Source organism: Pleurodeles waltl, chromosome 4_1 (genome assembly GCF_031143425.1).
Source record: "Pleurodeles waltl isolate 20211129_DDA chromosome 4_1, aPleWal1.hap1.20221129, whole genome shotgun sequence".
NCBI lineage: Eukaryota > Metazoa > Chordata > Amphibia > Caudata > Salamandridae > Pleurodeles > Pleurodeles waltl.
In genome coordinates this window covers 990,557,530-990,581,364 of record NC_090442.1, presented here as the reverse complement: position 1 = coordinate 990,581,364, position 23,835 = coordinate 990,557,530, and the positions used below count along the sequence as shown (strand labels likewise).

The 23,835-nt window shown below is 42.7% G+C and overlaps 1 protein-coding gene across 50 annotated transcripts in view; it reads right to left on the bottom strand.

Moving 5' to 3' along the window:
- LOC138288307 (mucin-19) overlaps positions 1-23,835 on the bottom strand; it is a 1,675,551-nt gene that overhangs the window by 140,914 nt on the left and 1,510,802 nt on the right. For 39 of the 50 annotated variants that reach the window (XM_069229763.1, XM_069229785.1, XM_069229781.1 and 36 more), the window contains 4 exons: positions 21,722-21,778; positions 19,668-19,724; positions 18,669-18,725; positions 16,609-16,665 (listed from right to left, as the gene is read on the bottom strand). The exons of 2 other annotated variants lie outside the window; for them this stretch is intronic. In XM_069229763.1, the coding sequence (XP_069085864.1) occupies positions 16,609-16,665; positions 18,669-18,725; positions 19,668-19,724; positions 21,722-21,778 (228 nt within the window). The remainder of the gene's footprint in view (positions 1-16,608; positions 16,666-18,668; positions 18,726-19,667; positions 19,725-21,721; positions 21,779-23,835) is intronic. 9 more of the 50 variants (XM_069229764.1, XM_069229784.1, XM_069229783.1 and 6 more) reach the window with 5 other exon arrangements.

Genomic DNA, 23,835 nt, shown 5'->3' with positions numbered 1-23,835 from the left:
GAAAATGGGTTATTGGTAAGGGCAGCTAGGTACCTACACTTAGAAACAGGCCACTAACCTCCACTAAGGTCCAGTTAGGTCTCAGTAAATTAAACCCAGCTCAACCCTTGGTAGCTTGGCAACGGCCGTCAAGGCTTAACTTAGGAGACAGAGTGTAAAGCATTCAAATATCACAAAACAGTAATTAAATAAAACACAGGAAAGAGTTTAAAAATCTAAAACCAATTTATAAAAATAGATTATATTTTTATCTTTAAAATGACACAAAAACGAATAAAATCGGGTAAGGGGAACCAGAGATATGAATTTTTAAAGAATTTTTTTTTTTTTAGCGCCTAGAAACAAAAAGCGCCAATTGGGTCATCTGGTTGTACCTCGACCTGGGCAAAGTCAAAGTTTAAGGCCGACCGCGACGGAGCCCTGCTTGGCTACAGGCCGCGGGAGGCCACGGTTAAAAGTTTCCCTTCACACTTTGGCCCTCATTACAACATTGGTGGTAAAAGCCGCTTACCGCCGTGCAGAAGACTGCCAACACATCACCGCGGCCGCGGAGTTCTGCCACAGCTATTATGACCCACATTTCGGACTCTGCCAAAATTCAGACACCCACACAAGTCCGCCACACCAAAGGTCAGTGATAAACTGGCAAAAACAAAACCTCCACCGTCACGCCAATAGAACAACGCCAACACTATCACGACACACAAATCCACGCGGCGGTCTTTCAACCGCGGTATTCCATTGGCGGTACACACCGCCACGCTCAAAATAAACACACTCTTACAAAACACAGCCACATTGGACAATTCGAAATACACACACCTGATACACATACACACACCACTCCCACACACCCATTTCAATATAAAACATACACCCACATCACCCACAAACCCCTACGACACAAAATTCCGAAAGAAGGCCAGGGAGAGACAGCACCAGCAAGAACAACAGCATCCACAGGCACACAACACCATCACCCACAGAACTTCCACGTACCTCACACAACACACCACTACATTTCAGCACATTTATCACACCACACTCCTCCCCACACATCACCTACACCACCCCATGGCACGGCAAAGACACCCCAGGTTCTCGGAGGAGGAGCTCAGGGTCATGGTGGAGGAAATCGTCTGGGTAGAGCCACAGCTATTCGGATCACAGGTGCAGCACACCTCAATAGCAAGGAAGATGGAGCTATGGCGAAGAATAGTGGACAGGGTCAATGCAGTGGGACAGCACCCAAGAAATCAGGAGGACATCAGGAAGAGGTGGAACGACCTACGGGGGAAGGTGCGTTCCGTGGTCTCAAGACACCACCAGGCAGTTCAGTGGACTGGCGGCGGACCCCCACCTCCTCCCCCACAACTAACAACATGGGAGGAGCAAGTCTTGGCGATTCTGCTTCCTGAGGGCCTCGCAGGAGTAGCTGCCGGAATGGACTCTGGTAAGACAAATCTTAATTATTACATCCCCCACCCTACCTGCATGCCAGCACATACACCCACCCTCACCCTCACCTCCAGCACCCCAACTCCTCACATATGTCCCAACATCACAAACCACCCATCCCAACACCAAGCCCTGCATGCAACAACAAAGCATGGACCCCCATCACTAAAGCATGCCCACTGCACATACCCAAACAACCCCCTAAACCATCATCACACAAGGTCCCACACAGGAATGCAAGCACTGGGGTACACGGTCACCCACCCATTGCACACCAAGACACACACAGATGTAATAACCATCCTTTTATACCCCTGCAGGACCCCTACCCAACGTTATCAGACAGGAGGGTCCACACATGTCCACACCACCAACAGAAGAGGCCCACAGTGATGACAGCAGCTCTGTCCAACTGGATCTAGATGACCAGCCTTGCCCATCGGGGACCTCGGGACAGTCAGTTCCCCTCACCCAGTCACAGGCCACCACAGACCTTCCTCCTCTGGAAACACCAGCACAGCACCCACCCAGCGGGCCCATACCTCCGTCCCCAGGACACGTGTGTCCACCACTACAGGGAACCCAGGATAACCCACCACCCCAACAACAACAGGGACCTGGCGGCAGTGGCAGTGGGCACACGGTCCAGGGGACGGAGGCCCAGGAACACAGGGGAACTGAGAGGGCTGCTGTGCGACAGGGGGACAGGACAAGGGAACCCACTCTCCACGAGGCCCTCTCCTCCATCATGGGAGCCTACCACCACTCCCAGGAGATGATGGCAACGGTACTGGTGAAGTTTCAGGAGACCCAGCGCCTGCAGGAGGAACAGTATATGGGCTTCAGGGAGGAACTCAGAACCATCAGCTCCACCCTGGGCACCATCGTAGGGGTGCTGAAGGAAATACTGAACACCAGGAGGGACACTGTGGCACTACAAGTGGCCCCTGACACTAGCATGGATGATGAACTGCCCACCACCTCCGCTGGCCCTAGTGGACAGGACGCCCTGCCACAGGACAACCACACCAGCACCTCACCCCCTGCAGAGGGAAAACCACCCCGCAAATGGTCCCTGAGATCCAGGACAAAGACAGAGCACGATGCCAAGACCCCCGCCAAGAAATGAGACCACCCTGATTGTCATCTTACTATCCCACTTTGTCACCCTGTCCATATTTAAACTGCCCCAGCTCCACTTCCTATGCCCATGTGGGCAATGCACCTGTGAGACTAATAGACTTCTTACTCTGCTTCCTCGTCTTCACTGTCCACAGGCTCCACAGCTGCCACAAAACCACCATCTGGACCATCCTCCTGCAGAAAAGGCACCTGTCGTCGCAAAGCCAAGTTGTGAAGCAGACAGCAGGCCACGATGATCTGGCACACCTTCTTTGGTGAGTAGAATAGGGATCCACCTGTCATATTGAGGCAGCTGAACCTGGCCTTCAGGAGGCCGAAGGTCCGCTCGATCACCCTCCTAGTTCACCCATGGGCCTCATTGTAGCGTTCCTCTGCCCTTGTCCTGGGATTCCTCACTTGCGTCAGTAGCCATGACAGGTTGGGGTAACCGGAGTCACCTGCAAATGGCGAGGGACAACTGTTAGACACGCACTAACCTGGAGGGATATCCCCAGACCCAGACAACCATTCCCACTGACTTGCTTCCAGGTGCTAACCTAATAGCCACACACGGTGCCTCTGGAGTTGACCCATCACATAAGGGATGCTGCTATTCCGCAGGATGTAGGCATCATGCACTGAGCCAGTGTACATGGCATTCACATGGGAGATGTACTGGTCTGCCAAACATACCATCTATACATTAATCAAATGATAACTCTTCCGGTTTCTGTACACCTGTTCACTCCTGTGGGGGGGGACGAAAGCTACATGGGTCCCATCAATGGCACCTATGATGTTGGGGATGTGTCCCAGGGCATATAAATCACCTTTCACTGAAGGCAAATCCTCCACCTGAGGAAAAACGATGTAGCTCCGCATGTGTTTCAGAAGGGCAGACAACACTCTGGACAATACGTTGGAAAACATAGGCTGGGACATCCCTGATGCTATGGCCACTGTTGTTTGAAAAGACCCACTTGCAAGGAAATGGAGCACTGACAGCACCTGCACTTGAGGGGGGATTCCTGTGAGATGGCGGATTGCTGACATCAGGTCTGGCTCCAACTGGGTACACAGTTCCTGGATTGTGGCACGGTCAAGCCTGTATGTGATAATCACATGTCGCTCCTCTATTGTCGACAGGTCCACCAACGGTCGGTACACCGAAGGATGCCGCCATCTCCTCACATGTCCCAGCGGGCGGTGCCTATGAAGGACAACAGCGACCACAGAGTCAAACAACTCAGAGGTACGTACCCACAGTTTACACAGAACACCATTCATACACAAAAGATGGCCTGTATGTGTGTAGAGTCTAGGCCTAGGTATGTGTGACACAGTTGAAAATGAAGCCATGTGGGCCCCTGAAATGGCGCCTGCCTGACCTGTAAAGTGGGACAATGGGATGTGAGGTAACTGCGCTGGTGTTGTACACCATCGCGGTAGGCGGTCAAAGACCGCAGCGCAATGCTGCATTGGTTAACATTGGACCCTATGGGTCCCAGGAGCCAATGATGATGTATGCTGGCGGTGACGGTACGCACCGCCGTGGACATGGCCGCCATTTTGTATCTGTTCAATCACTCAATACCTGATCTTCGACAGGAGAGGACCTACACTGCAAGTGCTGCTGTGACCTCGGTCTGGAAGAGACAATGGCTCGAGTGTCTGGGGAAAGGGCCCCTGCCTTCACATCGGAGGAGTTGGAGAAGCTCGTGGATGGGGTCCTCCCCCAGTACAATCTACTCTACGGTCCTCCAGACAAACAGGTAAGTACACAGGGAGCATGTTGAATGGGCTATGCCTGTGTGGAGAGGGCTGGATGTAAGAAGGAAGGGGGGAGAGTTCTGCGAGCATGAAAGACGGTGAATGCATGTGCCACATGGCAAGACTAGGGATGGGGCCAATCAGTTTGAGGGTGCAGTTGGTAATAACTTTTCTTTTTCCCCTGTACATTTCATGTAGGTCAGCGCCCACCAGAAAAAAGATATTTGCCGTGCCATCGCCAAGGACGTTCGGACCCTGGGGGTCTACCACAGATGGAGCACCCACTGCTGGAAAAGATGGGAGGACATTCGCCGCTGGAGCAAGAAGACGGCGGAGGCTCAGCTGGGGATGGCCTCCCAACGTGGGAGGGGTGCCCGTCGCACCATGACCCTCCTGATGTGCAGGATCCTGGCGGTGGCGTACCCAGAGTTGGATAGGCACTTGAGGGCATCACAGCAGCCACAAGGGGGTGAGTACACTCTCATTCTGCTGACTTTGCACGCAGTGGAGGGGTCTGGGTGGGGGAGGTGGGCTGTGGGTTTCCCTAGGCCAGGGAGAGTTCCGTAGGCAAGGCCCCTCTGTAAGGCAGACCATGTGGCACCCCACCCCACCTCTGTAGAGTGACAACTACACCTAGTCATGCCCCTGTGTCATCTATGTGTGCAGATGTCGTCCATAGCCTTGTAGGCCATTTCCCAGGAATTGAACAGTGGACCCCAAGAGAGCAGCATAGTGCAGGGGGCTTCTGTGTCTGTTGTGTCCGCCAACGGTAGCAGTAATGCATGCACTCAATATGTCTTTCTTCTGTCGTCGTCCCCTTTTTGTGGTCTCCCTGTTCTTGTGTGCATTAGCATCATAAGGCGGAGGAGCAGTGGCACTGGAGCACGAGGGAACTGCATCCCACATGGGGAGCTCCACGGCGGGGACAGGAGCTGACACCAGCGATACGGACTCGTCCTCTGATGTGAGCTCCCTTATGGTGGCGGCAACATCTGTGCCCCCGCATGTACAGGTACAGCCACCACCCCCCTTACCAGCACCGCCCTCCCAACAGCCCCTCAGCCTTTGCCCCGTGCCCGCTCACCCAGGAGGGTGGGCATCACCTTCGCCCCAGGCACCTCAGGCCCTGCCCCAGTCACCCCTGCTGCCCTCAGTGAGGAGGCCATTTACCTCCTCAGGTCCCTCACTGTTGGGCAGTCTACCATTTTGAATTCCATCCAAGGTGTAGAGAGGCAGTTGCAACAAACAAATGCATTCCTGGAGGGCATTCATTCTGGTCAGGCGGCCCTTCAGCGAGCTTTTCAGACTCTGGCCTCAGCACTGATGGCAGCCATTGTCCCCGCCCCTAGCCTCCCCCCTCTAACTTCCTCCACCCAGACCCAATCCCCTGTACCTCAGCCTATCCCAAGCACACCTACAGACCAGCATGCACACACGTCAACACACAAGGGAAGCTCTGGCAAACATAAGCACCACACATCCCACAGGCACTCACGCAAGCATCACAGACATGCAGACACACCAACATCCACTGCCTCCACTGTGTCCCCCTCCTCCTCGTCTCCCTCCTCCCTCCCAGTCTCGTCTACACTCACACCTGCATGCACTACCTCTACAGCCACTATGTCCCTCTCCAGCACACCCACCACCACACCCCGCTCACGTGCAGTCACCACCCACACTACCATTCACACGTCCCCTGTGTCCTCTCCCAGTGTGTCTGTGACGCCCCCTCCCAAGATACACAAACGCAGGCACACAGCCACCCAACAGCCATCCACCTCACGACAGCCTCCAGCGCATGCACCTTCACCCAAAGTCACCAAACATACACCTCCTACAACCACCACCTCTTCCTCCACTCCCAAACCCCCTCCAGCTACCCGTCCCAGTGTGTCCCAAAAACTTTTCCTGTCCACCCTTGACCTCTTTCCTACACCTCCCCCACCCCGTCCGTCTCATAGGTCCCGAACTAGCACCTCAGCCACAACATCTCCAGGACCAGTGGTGCCTGTAGTCACCGGAATCTAGAGTGCACCGGCCACCAGGGCAGCCAGTGTGGCATGGAGCCACAGCATAGACAGTCCCCCATCTGTGAAGCATCAGAAGTTGGCCAGTGCCCGGCGGGAGAGGGGGAACACTCCAGCCACCAAAGCCGCACCCAGGGGTCCCGATGGGAGTGTGGAGTCAGCTGTGACACCTTCCAAGGTGGGGAAAGGCCACAAGAAACCCAGCAAGTCTGGGAAGAGCAGCACGGCGGATAAGACCGCCATCATCCCCGATGCCCAGGAGCCCACCTCCAGCACAAACCCAGCTGCCCAGGACAGGACCGCCAGCACTAGCCCACCTGCCCAGGAGGGGCCAGCCAGCACCAGCCCACCTGCCCAGGAGGCCACTGCCAGCACCAGCCCGCCTTGCACTGTTCAGCACCGCTGAACAGGGCACCGCCAACTCAAGCACCGCTGAACAGGGCACCGCCGTCTCAAGCACCACTGCACAGGGCACCGCCGTCTCAAGCACCGTTGAACAGGGAACCGCCAACTCAAGCACAGCTGAACAGGGCACCGCCATCTCAAGCACCGCTGAACAGGGCACCGCCAACTCAAGCACCGCTGGCCCATGAGCGGCAAGGGCACTGCCGCAACTGAGTCCGTCACGGGGTGAATGATGCACTCTGGGCACCATGCCACCTCCAGAACCACTGGAGACTGTCATCCACTACCTCTGTCCTTAGCAGGATGAAGCACTCTGGGCACCATGCCCCCTGCAGAACCAGTGGAGAAAAGCTTCCACTACCCCAATCCTTGGCAGGATGAAGCACTGTGGGCACCATGCCCCCTCCAGAACCAGTGGAGACTGTCATCCACTACCCCAATCCTTGGCAGGATGAAGCACTCTGGGCACCATGCCCCCTCCAGAACCAGTGGAGACTGTAATCCACTACCCCAGTCCTTGGCAGGATGAAGCACTCTGGGCACCATGCCCCCTCCAGAACCAGTGGAGACTGTCATCCACTACCTCTGTCCTTAGCAGGATGAAGCACTCTGGGCACCATGCCCCCTCCAGCACCAGTGGAGACTGTCATCCACTACCTCTGTCCTTAGCAGGATTCAGCACTCTGGGCACAATGCCCCCTCCAGAACCAGTGGAGAAAAGCATCTACTATCCAAATCCTTGGCAGGATGAAGCACTCTGGGCACCATTCCCCCTCCAGAACCAGTGGAGACTGTCATCCACTACCTCTGTCCTTAGCAGGATGAAGCACTCTGGGCACCATGCCCCCTCCAGAACCAGTGGAGACTGTCATCCACTACCTCTGTCCTTAGCAGGATGAAGCACTCTGGGCACCATGCCCCCTCCAGAACCAGTGGAGACTGTCATCCACTACCTCTGTCCTTAGCAGGATGAAGCACTCTGGGCACCATGCCCCCTCCAGCACCAGTGGAGACTGTCATCCACTACCTCTGTCCATAGCAGGATGAAGCACTCTGGGCACCATGCCCCCTCCAGAACCAGTGGAGACTGTCATCCACTACCTCTGTCCTTAGCAGGCGGAAGCACTCTGGGCACCATGCCCCCTCCAGAACCAGTGGAGACTGTTATCCACTTGTGAGACTGTGGCTTTGCACTCCCCAGGATATGGCAGTGGGCAACCCACCCACTGTAGAGACTTGAGAGGCTGTGGCTTTGCACTTCCCAGGATTGAACAGTGGGCAAACCACCCACTGTAGAGACTTGAGAGACTGTGGCTTTGTACTCCCCAGGATTGAACAGTGGGCAAACCACCCACTGTAGAGACTTGAGAGACTGTGGCTTTGCACTCCCCAGGATTGCATAGTGGGCAACCGACCCACTGTAGAGACTTAAGAGACTGTGGCTTTGCACTCCCCAGGATGGAACAGTGGGTATGTGGCCCCCTCGTGGATTTGGCGTCATGCACTCAAGCGGCTGAGGTGCCCCCCTTTGCCTCCCCCTGAGGTGCCTGTTTAGTTGTTCTCTGATGCCCCTGCAGTGTTCTCTCCGTCATGGTCGGGGATCTTGTGTGGGCCTCGCCCATACAGTGTGGTCCCAGTGTTCCACGGACTTTCTTAGAGCACTACCTGGACTACTATGCTTGCTATACATTATGTACATGGTGTATATATATATTTCTGCCTACTTGCTTTTAATAGATTACAATGGTTACACTCATTTTCTATTGTCTTTGCATTCTTCCGGGGGGTTTGCGGGGTGAAACTGTAATGTATCATGCTGTATTAGTGTGTGTGTTGTAGTGGGTGAGGGTGAGGGTGGGGGTGTTGCGTGTGTGTGTCCCTGTTTTTTCCCTCCCCCCCCTGTGTCGTAGGTGCAGTACTCACCGTGGTCTTCGCCTCTAGCGTTCGTGCTCCTGGTAGAGGAGCAGGAAGACTATTGCAGGTAGAATTTGGAGTTCCGGGTCCATGGCGTCCTCGTTCCTCGTGGGGTGTGTAGAGGTGAGCGTTTTCCCTTCGGGATTCCTGTTTCTGCCGTGTTTTTATCTATGGTGAATCCGCCCCAGAAAAGGTGGCGGATTGGCCTGTCATAATAGTGTGGTCGTTTTTTCGAGGTGAAAATCCTTCGACCGGGGTAAACCTGGATCTAGATCCGACGTCCCTGGAGCCTTCCTCGGATACGCTGGCTGTGAGGTCCAGGTCAACTTTTTACATTCTGACTTAGTCTCTTTTTCTGAGATTTTCTTTACCGGGATGCACCAACAAATCAGGCTGGGTCGCGGTTGAGGCAAGCCGGCTAGAGTTGCTGCGGCAGGTCGGTCCCTCTATGGAGCTTTTTTTCAAAAGTTGTCCAGACTTCTCCACACTTCTGGGGCTTCTCCCAGATGTCATTTTAAGGTTCTTTTGAGGTCCACAGCTCACCCCAAGGGTCCAGAAGTTCTGAGATGGTCCTTGGGGGTGCGGTCTACAACTCCCAGTATGCACGTGGTGCCAACTCCTTTTTGGCCACTGGGCAGTGGTCAGCTGGTTGATTTCTTCAGGAGTTGGTGCAGGGGACTCTGGTTAGCAATGTTTCATCTGTAGCAAACAGGGAGTCCCCCCATGAACCAGTTGAAGCCAGGCAAAGTACTTCTTGTGGTGAAGCCCAAGTGTGCAGCTGGTGCAGTCCTTCTGAGTGCAGGTTCCAGGTGCAGACCAGGGGTCCAGAAGGGCAGTCCTTCTTCACCTTAGGTTCTTCCTTGTTGGAATCTGATGGGGATCTGACGTGTGGGTGCAGGTCTACCAGTTTTATCCTTGCTCCTGGGTGAAAAGCAGGGGGGTCCTCGTCCTCCAATCAGGTGCAGTGTCCTTCCCCCTGTGATGACCACTTCCTGGGAAGTGTGGCAAAAATCAATCCCAGGAGGCAACATTCTCCAAAAATCCATCATGGATCTGATTTTTGGAGGTTACATCTGGCTGAGCCCACCCATTGGTGTGGCTAAAAATCATAAACACACCCCTCTCCTGCCCTCTCCTAATCTAATCAAGGGGGCACCTAGTTGTCTGGGGATGCAGGATGTGGGGGTGTTGCTGGTTGCTCCAAATGTCCTTCTCTGCCTTTGAAGACCAGTTTGCCAGCCCTCCCCTTCCTGCCTCAGCCAGGCCACTTCACACATCATCAAGGCAGCCTGGCCAGGTTGCTAGAGGCTGCTAGAGGCTGGCCAATCAGAGCACAGCAGCAAAAACAATGCAGGGCTGAAATTGCCAACTTTTCAGGTAAAGTTTAAAACTCTTTACCTGAACAAGTTATATTAAATCCAACAACTGGAAGTTGTGGGATTTATTATAACAATTAATTTGAAACCAAACTCTTGGTATCCATCATTTAAGGGGACTTTAAAAATTAAAATAAAGTCTCCCCATTCTGGCCTATGAAGGCCATTTACTACAATGAGGGAAAAACGAATGTGGCTGTTTTTACCTCACCAGGGCTTATAAAACTATTTTTACAAGGTCCCTGCTTATAGTTAAATGCCACCCAGCCCTAGGGGCACATAGGGCACACATTAGGGGTGACTTATATGTAAGAATAAGGTAGTTTAAGACTTTGGAACTACTTTTAATTCCAAAGTCGAATTTGCATATAACTTTAATTTAAAAGCAGCCAGCAAGGCAGGCCTGCCTTTAAAATGACACTGGGCACCTCAGCAGTGCAGTGCACTACCTATGCTCTGGTCCCTAAACCTACATGCCCTACCATATACTAGGAACTTATAGGTAGGTTAATTTAGCCAATTATAATTAGCCTAATTTGCATATCTAGTTCACACAGAGCACTGGCCCTGGGACTGGTAAGCAGTACCCAGGCCACAGCCAAGAGTCAGTAACCAGCAGTACCTGTCCAAGAAGTGTGGGGGTGACCTGGGCAAAAAGGAGGACTTTCCTACAATAGGATATTACGTACATAATAGCTGGCTATTTGAGAGTATGTTGCTTATTTCCCACTTCTTACAGCCACCATAAATGTGTGTAACACACATCTGTGTTAATATTTATGCATGTATATAAATTTGTGATGCAAAAAGGTGGGTAATATTTGAGAGAAGAGGGACTAAAATAAGAAAATCCAAATTATTATTTTACTATACATTAAGTAAATATAAAAGACTTGATAAAATCACAAACCTACATTGCATTTTGTAATGTCCATGGCAAGCCTTTCACTGTGTTCAGAGTGGCCAATCTCAAGGACAATTCTCAAGGAGGACGATCTACTCTATCGGTAAATGAGAATAACAGGATTGTTCAAGGGCAGATATTTAAATGAAGTAAAGAAATCTTTGGCAAAATCACTTTACTTAAACCTTTAATGTGGAATTTTCCTATGTAAATATTGGAATAATTTTACAATGCTATAATAAGTTCTTTCCCTTCTCCAATAAGAAATCCACTTAACATTAGTGCTAATCAGATTCCAAATCATTCACTACTCCGAACTTGCTGTATGACATTCATGGCTGTCTAATATATATTCATTTTTTATTGTTATTTATGCCATAACCAAATGAAACAAATATATCCAGTATTATTTTGACAGTATAGGATTTAGTAGGCCTTGTAGAAGGTTAATCTGGGAACCATGCCTTTTTTTTTATTGAGAATATTGCTTATAACAAAACAATGTCACAATTCAATCCTTTAAATGAGGGAAAGGATACTGAGGCAAAATCAGCGGGCTTCATTTAACGTTAGATTACACCTTCCTGTGCCAAAAACGAAAAGTTATATCACAATATTCTAACCAGTTATTTATTTGCTCCCACAGGCCAGTTTGTTCCTGGGAAATGATTAGGCATTAAGAAGTAAAGCATTTTTTTAGCTTAATAGTATAAAAAAAGGAAATGCAATCTTTGGCAAAGTCAGATCTATGCTTTACTACATGTCAAAATGTTATTTGGAGTCAATGTTTCAAATTTAGTTATGGCTCAAAGTTCTATCTAATCAATAATTTTCAACAACTAATATAGCAACCATGATTATTTTCTGACTAGCACGGAAATTCAAAGATGTGGTATTTGTTTCTCCAATTTAGGTTATTATATACATAATAAAAACACATACTTGCAGTACTAGTTGGGCCTGTATAGACTTTGGTGGTTCCAGCAGGAACTTTAATTACTAGATAACAAAAATGGTGGTTTAAAGATAGAGTGAATCTAAGCTAAAAGCATGAAAATCCACTCCATTATGTTAATGAAAGAATACATTTGTTTATATATGATTCCTACATTTCAGTTTAGTTAGTTTTCTGTGATAGAAATGGAACAAATGTTCTAACTACTGATTTTCTGTTTCTCCAAAAACTCGAACAATATTTCCATTGCTATTATACTAATGCAACTTAACATAAACTTTTTTATGATTTCATAATTTAAATAAGATAAACTTTATTGAGAAATGTAGCTGCTAAGCTGTTCAAGAAGTCAACAATTAATTTAAACAGTGGTGCAAATTCACCTTTAATACAAAGTACATGTAAACATTGGAACTGACAGCAATTCAAAATTTGTAAATCTGGAAAAATATAGTTGCTGAATTTACTTTTATCTAGAAATCTCATATTCGAACAATGAAGCAAGCTGAAAGTCATGTCACATTCGTCTATCATTTCAGTTTTCCTGTCTGCCAAGAATACCAATTTAATGTTTTTGGTAATGAGATTGCAATTAAGAGGATAATATATTTCAAAAGGACATATATGATGAAAAGGAGCACAGTCTATTGCAGTAGTGGGATGCTATCCTACATTTTAGGTTAGATTATATTGAGCCAAAAAAGTTACATATTAAGATTAGTGACATTATGTTCTAATCAGTTAACTGACTTGAACAATGGAAAATGACTGTTTGCTTTTATATAAGCAAAGCTAAAAAATAAGGTGATTTGAAGGATGTTTTTACATAAGGACTGCATATTTCCACTATGTTGTTTAATTGCCACCTCTCACAGCCATCATAAATCTGGGAAGGGAATTCATGCAGTACTAGTTTGGGCCCTGTAGACATCTGTGTTTCCAATAGGAGGAGGATTAGTTGGTTGGTCTGGATTGAAATGAAAATATCACTAAATTAAGAAATTCCAGTTTAACATTGTATATTAAGTTAAAGGAATGACAAAAATGCTCTGACAAAGCTCAAAAAGCAATATTTCATTTTTCTAAAGTCCCCTGACAGTCTTTTAAATGCTTTTTCGGTATAGTCAAACTCTTCTTCAAAGTGAGACACATTTCTCATTTGGGGAATGCAAATTAAAATATGATTCAATTATTTACATAAATGAATCATGTAAATTAGTGCTGTCCAAACTTTTCACTTCTGTGGACCCCAACTTTATCATTATTGCAATCCAGCGACCCCCACTGAATCATTATTGGAATACAGGGACCACCCCAGTGAGTCATTACTGAAAGCTGGGGATCTAATCTGTTACTATTATTTAAATTTCAAAGCAGTCACGGATCCCCTAGAGAAGCTTCACGGACCCACAGGGGTCACTGGACCACAGGTTGGGAACCACTGATGTAAATAACATAGTATGTTATTTGCAGACTGTGTTGCTAAACTCCCTAATCAGTTGTAGTGTCATTTGGAGACAACTGTGAAAATGCACAGCAATGGCACCACATCGTAATTGGTAAATTCAATACAACAATCAAAGAACATGTTCCAAATCATTTATAATGTTTTTTTTTAAAGAAGCGACTACAGCCATAGAGGTCTTGTGTAAATATTTTTCCTGGTGCGAGATTACATTCAGATTTTTTTGCAGCAATATCACATTACCTATAACACATGGTGCTCTGTGTCATTATACTCGGATTTTTGCAATCCAACCAGAATGGACGTCAGGTGAACACAGAAGGAATAACAGGATTCTGTGACTTTAGTTCTGGCCTGATATTGCATAACTCCAAAAGGCTACAAATACAGATGTCAAAGCACAAAAGAATATTAATTAACAAAATCCCATCCCCAAGTGGGTGCGAGCGAGGATGATAAGCTGTTGTAGCCTGGTATAGCTTTGGGAAAGAATATTACTAAAGACAGGCAAGGTGCTTGTCTAATTGGAACAGATTTCCACAGATTCCATATGTGAACTGCGAATAAAGCTGTTCTCTAGGAGGACGAGCCACTGTATTTATAAACCAGGATACCAGTATACTTCCGGTACTGCCACTTAAATAAAGAAAAGTACTTATTAGCAAAATATCATTAGTAAAAATATGTTAAGGAAAAATTTTGCTGTAGGTAAATTGTAACACATTTCCAGTGTTCTGATAAGTTTTTCACTTCTCCAATTACAAATCCATTTAAAATTATTTGTAATGAGATTCCAAATCATTAATTATTAGGAACATGGTATATGACACTTGGGACTGATTCATGTATAATTTTTGTATGGTTTTATTTATGCCTTTAAAACTGTGTGAGAGAACAGGGCTGATTGCAGAGGCCCCCTACCTTTTTTCCCCCATTTTCCACTTTTTGGTGGTGTTTTCCTGGCTCTGATGGTGCCCTGGGTATTGCTAACCAGTCCCAGGTCCTGTGCTCTGTATAAAATCAATATGCAAATTAGGCTAATTATAATTGGCAAAGTTAACCTACCTATAAGTCCCTAGTATATGGTAGGGCATGGAGGTTTAGGGTCCCCAGAATAGGTAGTACCCCCATAGGTGCACTGCTGAGGTGCCCAGTGTCATTTTAAAGGCAGGCCTTCCTTGCTGGCTGCTTTTAAATTAAAGTTATATGCAAATTCGACTTTGGAATTAAAAGTAGTTCCAAAGTCTTAAACTACCTTATTTGTACATATAAGTCACCCCTGAGGTGTGCCCTATGTGCCCCTAGGGCTGGGTGCCATGTAACTATAAGCAGGGACCTTATAAAAATTGTTTTATAAGCCCTGTTGAGGTAAAAACAGCCAAATTCGTTTTTCCCTCATTGTAATGAATGGCCTCCATAGGCTAGAGTGGGGAGACTTTATTTTAATTTTTAAAGTCCCCTTAAGTAACAGACACCAAGAGTTTGGTATCAAATTAATTGTTATAATAAATCCCACAACTTCCAGTTGTGGGATTTAATATAATTTGTTCAGGTAAAGATTTTTAAACTTTACCTGAAAAGTTGCCAATTTTAGCCCTGCATTGTTTTCGATACTGTGCTCTTATTGGCCAGCCTCTGGCATCCTGGCCAGACTGCCTTGATGAGGTGTGAAGTGGCCTGGCTTCACACAAAGAGATGTGCCTGTGGGAGGAGATCTCCCCTCAGCAGATGGTGAGGCAGAAAGGGGGAGGGCTGGCAAACTGGTCTTCAAAGGCAGAGAAGGTCACTTGGAGCAACCCAGCAACACCCCAACATCCTGCAAACCCAGATAGTTAGGTGCCCCCGTTATTAGATTAGGAGAGGGCAGGAGAGGGGTTTGTTTAGGATTTGTAGCCGCACCAGTGGGTGGGCTCAGCCAGATGTAACCTCCAAAAATCACTTTCAGCCATGATGGATTTTTTAGGAATGTTGCCTTCTGGGATTGATTTTTGCCACACTTCCCAGGAAGTGGTCATCACAGGGGGAAGGACCAGGACCCCCTGTTTTTCACCCAGGAGCAAGGATAAAACTGGCAGACCTGCACCCACACCTCAGATACCTATCAGATTCCAACAAGGAAGAACTACAGGAGAAGAAGGGCTGCCCAGCTGGACCCCTAACCTGCACCTGGACACTGCACTCTGGATGACTGCACCAGCTGCACACTTGGGCTTCACCACCAAAGGGACTTTACCTGTCTTCTACTGCTTCAAGAAGGGACTCCCTGTTTGCTACAGGTACAAAGGAGCTGCCCGTTAGTTTTTCTATGTGGTAGAGAGCATTAATTCTTTAAAAAATCATATCTCCGGTTCCCCTTATCCGATTTTATTCATTTATGTGTCACTTTAAAGCTAAAAATATTTCCTATTTTTATAAATTGATTCTGGATTTTTAAACTGTTTCCTGTGTTTTATTTAATTACTTTTTTGTGATATGTGAATGCTTTACACTCTGTCTCCTACGTTAAGCCTTGTCTCTCGTTGCCAAGCTACCAAGGGTTGAGCTAGGTTTAATTTACTGAAACCTAACTGGACCTAAGTGGAGGTTAGTGGCCTATTGCTAAGTGTAGGTACTTACCTGACCTTGCCAATAGCCCATTTTCCAACAAAGTGAAACAATTAGCCAATATTTGATGGACTGCATAGGATTGGATGGGTCTTCTAAGTGATTTTTTTCTGTAGATGTAGTCAGTTATTGTAATAAGAATATGTAAAAGAACAAATAACTTTCAAAGTTCAGTCCTTTAAATAACGGAAAGGAGACTATAGAAAATCATGTGGATATATTTAATTTGAGATGAAAACCCTCCTGCAACAAAAGAGAAATGTGATGTCAGAATACCCTAGCCAATCTTTTCCTTTTCCCTCAACTGAGACTATTTTTGTTTTTGGGGTAATGATTATACAAATAAAGAGTAAAGAATGTGCATAGCTTAATCATATATATAAATGATTACAACCTTTGGCAAAGTCTGGTCTATGCTTGATTAATTGTCAAAATGTTTTTAGACTCACTGTTTTAAAAAGGGTTATGGCACAACACTCTATATAATCAATTATCTTCAATAAGTAAATTAACAAATGTGTTTGGCATCACACTTGCATGGTTACAAATATAAAAGGTAATTGCTTCTCCAGTCTTATTATGCTGTAAGCAATAGAAACACATACTTGCAGTACTAGTAGGGCCTGTATAGACTTCGGTGGTTCCAGTAGGGAGGGTGTATGCTAGATAAGAACATTTGTTAATGTGAGAATAAGGCTAAGGTAAGAAAATGAAATCGTTAACAATGTAGTCATTTTTGTAAGAGAAAGAAAATGCTGCTTAAATTAGGCTGCTAGGTTTTATTTTAGCTACATATTTTGTATGGTTTAAATGGAACCAATTTACATTTATTAGGCAATGTTCTAACTCCTGAATTTCATTACTGAAAAGCAAGAACAATTTCACAATCTCTAAAAGAGGAACGTAACTTAGTATAAATAAGTTTCATGGTTGATACTTTAAATAAAAGAATACCTTCATTGGTGAAATGCAGGTGGTAAGTAATTCGAGAAATCATTCATTTTGGAATCTATCGGAAAATTCACAGTCCTTGCAAAATGTTCTGAATAATCAAATTTCATAGATAAAACAAAATCTATGTGCACTTTAGAACTAATAGCAATTCAAAATGTGTAAATTTTGGACAAATATACTTGCTGAATCTCATGTTCGCTATAACTCTCATATGTCAATGATGATTGAAGCTGTGAGTCATGATACAATACTCTACCATTTCAATTCACTTATCAGGAAAAAAGACAATTTTTATGTTTATGGTCATGAGACTATGTTTAAGATGATAACATTTTTCATGATGAAATAACTTAAGAAAAGGAACACATCTTTTGCACAAGAAGGTCGTTGTGCTTTATTTCAGGTTGTATTGTCCTGATGGAGAAATGTTGAAAATTCTAATTTAATGCCCTATGTTGTAACTAATCAACTCACATGAAAAACAGAAATTATATTTTTTGCATTTGTTCCAGCAATACTTCAAAATAAAGTAAGTTATAGGATATAACATATTTAATAGCTGGCTATTTGAGAGCATGTTGCTTATTTCGCACCTCTTACAGCCACCATTAATGTGTGAAACACACATCTGTGTTAATATTTATGCATGTATATACATTTGTGATGCAAATAGGTGGGTAATATTTTAGAGAAGAGGAACTGAAATAAGAAAATCCAATGTATTATTGAACAATACCTTAAGTAAATATAAGAAGACTTAATAAAATCACAAACCTACATTGAATTTTGAAATGTGTATGGCAAGCCTTTCACTGTGTTCAGAGCGGCCAATCTCAAGGACAATTCTCAAGGAGCATGATCTACTCTATCGGTAAAGGAGAATACTAGGATAGTTCAATAGCAGCCATTTAAATAAAGTAAAGAAAGTGGTGGCAAAATCACTTTACTTAACCTTTACTGTAGAATTTTCCAATATAAATATTGTAATAATTTCACAGTGCTCTAATATTTTATTTCCCTTCTCCTATAAGATATCCACTTAACATTAGTGCTAATCAGATTCCAAGTCATTCACTACTTAGAACTTGCTGTATGACATTCATGGCTGTTTAATGTATAATTATTTTTTATTGTTATTTATGCCATAACGAAATGAAACAAATATATCCAGTATTATTTTGACTGTATAGGTCTTAGTAGGCATTTTAGAATGTTTATTTGGGAGCTATGCCTATGTTTGTATTGAGAACGTGGCTCATAACAAAACATTATCATAATTCAACCCTTTAAATGAGGGGAAGGATAATGAGGCAAAATCATTGGGGTACATTTAAAGTTAGATTACACCATCCTGTGCGAAGAACTAAAAGTAATATCACAATATTCTAACCAGTTATTTATTTTATCCACGTAGGCCAGTTTGAAACTGGGTAATGATTAGACCATTAAGAAGTAAAGCATTTTCTTAGCTTAATAGTATAAAAAAAGGAAATGCAATCTTTGGCAACGTCAGACCTATGATTTACTAAATGTCAAAATGTTATTTGGAGTCAATGTTTCAAATTTAGTTATGGCTCAAACTTCTAACTAATCAATAATTTTCATTAACTAATACAGCAGCCATGATTATTTTCTGACTAGCATGAAAATTCAAACATGTGGTGTTTGTATCTCCAATTTAGGTTATTATATACGTAATAGAAACACATACTTGCAGTACTAGTTGGGCCTGTATAGACTTCCATGGTTCCAGTAGGAACTTTAATTGCTAGATAAAAAAAATGGTTTAAAGATAGAATGAAGCTAAGCTAAAAACATGAAAATCCACTCCATTCTGTTAAGCAAAGAATACATTTGTTCATATGTGATTCCTAAATTTCAGTTTAGTTAGTTTTCTGTGATAGAAATGGAACAAATTTTCTAACTACTGATTTTCTAGTTCTCCGAAAACTCATACAATATTTCCATTGCTATTATAATAATGCAATTTAATATAAACTTTTTTATGATTTTACAATTTAAATAAAATAAACTGTATTGAGAAATGTAGATGCTAAGCTGTTCAAGAAGTCAACAATTAATTTAAACTGTGGTGCAAGTTCACCTTTAAAATGACACTTGGGACTGATGTATGTATATTATGTGTCTGCTTTTATTTATGCTTTTAAAAGTGAAACAAATAACCAATATTTTTTGGACTGCATAGGATTGGGTGGGTCTTCTAAGTGATTTTTTTCTGTAGATGTAGTTAATTATTGTAATAAGAATATGGAAAAGAACAAAAACTTTCAAAGTTCAGTCCTTTAAATAATGGAAAGGAGACTATAGAAAATCAGGTGGATATATTTAATTTGAGAGGAAAACCCTCCTGCACTAAAAGTGAAATGTAATGTCAGAATACCCTAGCCGATATTTTCCTTTTCCCTCAACTGAGGCTATGTTTGTTTTTGGGGTAATGATTATACAAATAAAGAGTAAAGAATGTGCATGGATTACATTCTTTGGCAAAGTCAGGTCTATGCTTGATTAATTGTCAAAATGTTTTTAGACTCAATATTTCAAAAAGAGTTATGGCACAACACTCTAATTAATAAATTATCTTCAATAAGTAAATTAACAGATGTGTTTGGCATCACACTTGCATGATTACAAATATAAAAGGTAATTACTTCTCCAGTCTTATTATCCTGTAAGCAATAGAAACACATACTTGCAGTACTAGTAGGGCGTGTATAGACTTCGGTGGTTCCAGTAGGGAGGGTGGATGCTAGATAAGAACATTTGTTAATGTGAGAATAAGGCTAAGGTAAGAAAACGAAATTGTTAACAATATAGTCATTTTTGTAAGAGAAAGAAAATGCTGCTTAAATGAGGCTGCTAGGTTTCATTTTAGCTTCATATTTTGTATGGTTTAAATGGAACCAAATTACATTTATTAGGCAATGTTCTAACTCCTGAATTTCATTACTAAAAAGCAAGAATAATTTCACAATCTCTAAAAGAGGATCGTAACTTAGTATAAATAAGTTTCATGGTTGATACTTTAAATAAAAGAATACCTTCATTGGTGAAATGCAGGTGGTAAATAATTCGAGAAATCATTCATTTTGGAAACTATCGGAAAATTCACAGGCCTTGCAAAATGTTCTGAATAATCAAATTTCATAAATAAAACAAAATCTATGTGCACTTTAGACCTAATAGCAATTCAAAATGTGTACATTGTGGACATATATACTTGCTGAATCTCATGTTCGCTATAACTCTCATATATCAATGGTGATTGAAGCTGTGAGTCATGGTACAATACTCTACCACTTCAATTCACTTATCAGGAAAAAAGAACAATTTTATGTTTATGATCATGAGACTATATTTAAGATGATAACATTTTTCATGATGAAATAACTTAAGAAAGGAACATATCTTTTGCACAAGAAGGTCGTTTTATATCAGGTTGTATTTTCCTGAGGGAGAAATGTTGAAGATTCAAATTTAATGCACTATGTTGTAACTAATCAACTCACATGAAAAATGGAAAATATATTTTTTGCCTTTGTTCCAGCAATACTTCAAAATAAAGTAAGTTATAGGATATAATATATTTAATAGCTGGCTATTTCAGAGTATGTTGCTTATTTCGCACCTCTTACAGCCACCATAAATGTGTGAAACACACATCTGTGTTAATATTTATGCGTGTAGATACATTTGTGATGCAAATAGGTGGGTAATAATTTAGAGAAGAGGAACTGAAATAAGAAAATCCAATGTATTATTGAACAATACCTTAAGTAAATAGAAGAAGACTTGATAAAATCACAAACCTACATTGTATTTTGTAATGTGCATGGCAAGCCTTTCACTCTGTTTACAGTGGCCAATCTCAAGGTAAATTCTCAAGGAGCATGATCTACTCTATCGGTAAAGGAGAATACCAGGATAGTTCAAGAGCAGTCATTTAAATAAAGTAAAGAAAGCGGTGGCAAAATCAATTCACTTAAACCTTTACTGTAGAATTTTCCTATACAAATATTGGAATAATTTTACAGTGCTCTAATATTTTATTTCCCTTCTCCTGTAAGATATCCACTTAACATTAGTGCTAATCAGATTCCAAATCATTCACCACTTAGAACTTGCTGTATGACATCTATGGCTGTTTAATGTATAATTATTTTTTATTGTTATTTATGCCATAATCAAATGAAACACATATATCCAGTATTATTTTTACTATATAGGATTTAGTAGGCATTGTAGAAGGTTTATTTGGGAGCTATGCCTATGTTTTTATTGAGAACATAGCTCATAACAAAACATTATCATAAGTCAATCCTTTAAATGAGGGGAAGGATAATGAGGCAAAATCCGTGGGGTACATTTAAAGTTAGATTACACCCTCCTGTGCCAAAAACTAAAAGTTATATCACAATATTCTAACCAGTTATTTATTTTCTCCCAAAGGCCAGTTTGTACCTGGGTAATGATTAGCCCATTAAGAAGTAAAGCATTTTCTTAGCTTAATAGAATAAAAAAAGGAAATGCAATCTTTGGCAAAGTCAGATCGGTGCTTTACTAAATGTCAAAATGTTATTTGGAGTCAATGTTTCAAATTTAGTTATGGCTCAAAGTTCCAACTAATCAATAATTTTCAACATCTTATATAGCAACCATGATTATATTCTGACTAGCATGAAAATGTAAACATGTGATATTTGTTTCTCCAATTTAGATTATTATATACGTAATAGAAACACATACTTGCATTACTAATTGGGCCTGTATAGACTTCGGTGGTTCCAGCAGGAACTTTAATTACTAGATAACAAAAATAGTGGTTTAAGATAGAATTAATCTAAGCTAAAAACATGAAAATCCAATCCATTATGTTAATGAAAGAATACATTTGTTTATATATGATTCCTACATTTCAGTTTAGTTAGTTTTCTGTGATAGAAATGGAACAAATGCTCTAACTACTGATTTTCTGTTTCTCCAAAAACTCGAACAATGTTTCCATTGCTATTATACTAATGGAACTGAACATAAACTTTTTTATGATTTCATAATTTAAATAAAATAAACTTTATTGAGAAATGTAGCTGCTAAGCTTTCAAGAAGTCAACAATTAATTTAAACAGTGGTGCAAATTCACCTTTAAAACAAAGTACATGTAAACATTGGAACTGACAGCAATTCAAAATGTGTAAATCTGGTAAAATATAGTTGCTGAATTTACTTTTATCTAGAAATCTCATATGCCAACAATAAAGAAAGATGACAGTCATGTCACATTCTTCTACCAGTTAAATTTTCTTATCTGCCAAAAATACCAATTTAATGTTTTTGGTAATGGGATTGCAATTAAGAGGATAATATATTTCAAAATGACATCCATGATGAAAAAGAACACAGTCTATTGCAGTTGTGGGATGATATCCTACATCTTTGGTTAAATTATCCTGAGACAGAAAAGTTACAATTTAAGATTTGTAAAATTAAGTTCTAAACAATTAACTGACTTGAACAATGGAAATTGACTGCTTTTATCCAAGCAAAGCTTCAAAATAAGGTGATTTGAAGGATGTTATTTACATAAGGCCTGCCTATTTTCACTATGTTGTTTATTTGCCACCCCTCACAGCCATCATAAATCTGTGAAGGGCATTCATGCGGTACTAGTTTGGTGCCTGAAGTCTTCTGTGTTTCCCGTAGGAGGAGGTATAGTTGGTAGGTCTTGATTAAATTGAAAATATGATTAAATTAAGAAATTCCATTTAAACATTGTATATTGAGTGAAAGGAATGAAATAATGCTTTCACAAAGCTCAAAAAGCAATATTTCATTTTTTGCAGACTTTTGATGGTGTTTTCACTGCTTTTTCGGTATAGTCAATCTCTTCTTCCAAGCAATATATATTTCACATTTGGGGAATGCAAATACAATTAGAATGAATTATTTACATAAATGAATCTTGTAAATGAGTGGTTCTCAAACTTTTCAATTCTGTGGACCCCATCTTTATAATTATTGGATTCCGAGGACCCCCACTGAATCATTATTGGAATACAGGGACCCCCCCACTGAGTCACTACTGAAAGCTGGGGACCTAATCTGTTACTATTATTTAATTTACAAATGAGTTGCAGACCCCACAGGAAGGCTTCACTGTCCCCCAGGCATAACTGGACCACAGGTTGGGAACCATTGATGTAAATAACATAGTATATTATTTGCCAGACTGGGTTGCTAAACTCCTTAATCAGTTGTAGTGTCATTTGGAGACAACTGTGAATATGCACAGCAATGGCACCACATCATAACTAGTAACTTCAATTCAACAATGAAAGAACATGTTCCAACTCATTTATAATGTTCTTTCTTTTAAAGAAGTGACTACAGCCATACAGGTCTTGTGTGAACATCTTTCCTGGTGCAAGATTGCATTCAGATATGTTTCCAGCAATATCATATTCCTTATAACACATGGTGCTCTGCGTCATTATACTTGGATTTCTGCAATCCAACCAGAATGGACCTCAGATGAACATAGAAGGAACTACAGGATTTTGTGACTTTAGTTCCAGCCTGATATTCCATAACCCCAAAAGGCTACACATACAGATATCAAAGCACACAAGAATATTAATTAACAAAATCCCATCCTCAAGTGGGTGCGAGTGAGGATGATAAGCTTTTGGAGCCTGGAATAGCTTTGGGAAAGAATATTACTAAAGATAGTCAAGTTGCTTGTCTAATTGGAATGGATTTCTACAGATTCCATATATGAACTGCCAATAAAGCTGTTGTCTAGGTGGACAAGCCAATGTATTTATAAACCAGGATACCAGTATACTTCCGGTACTGCCACTTAA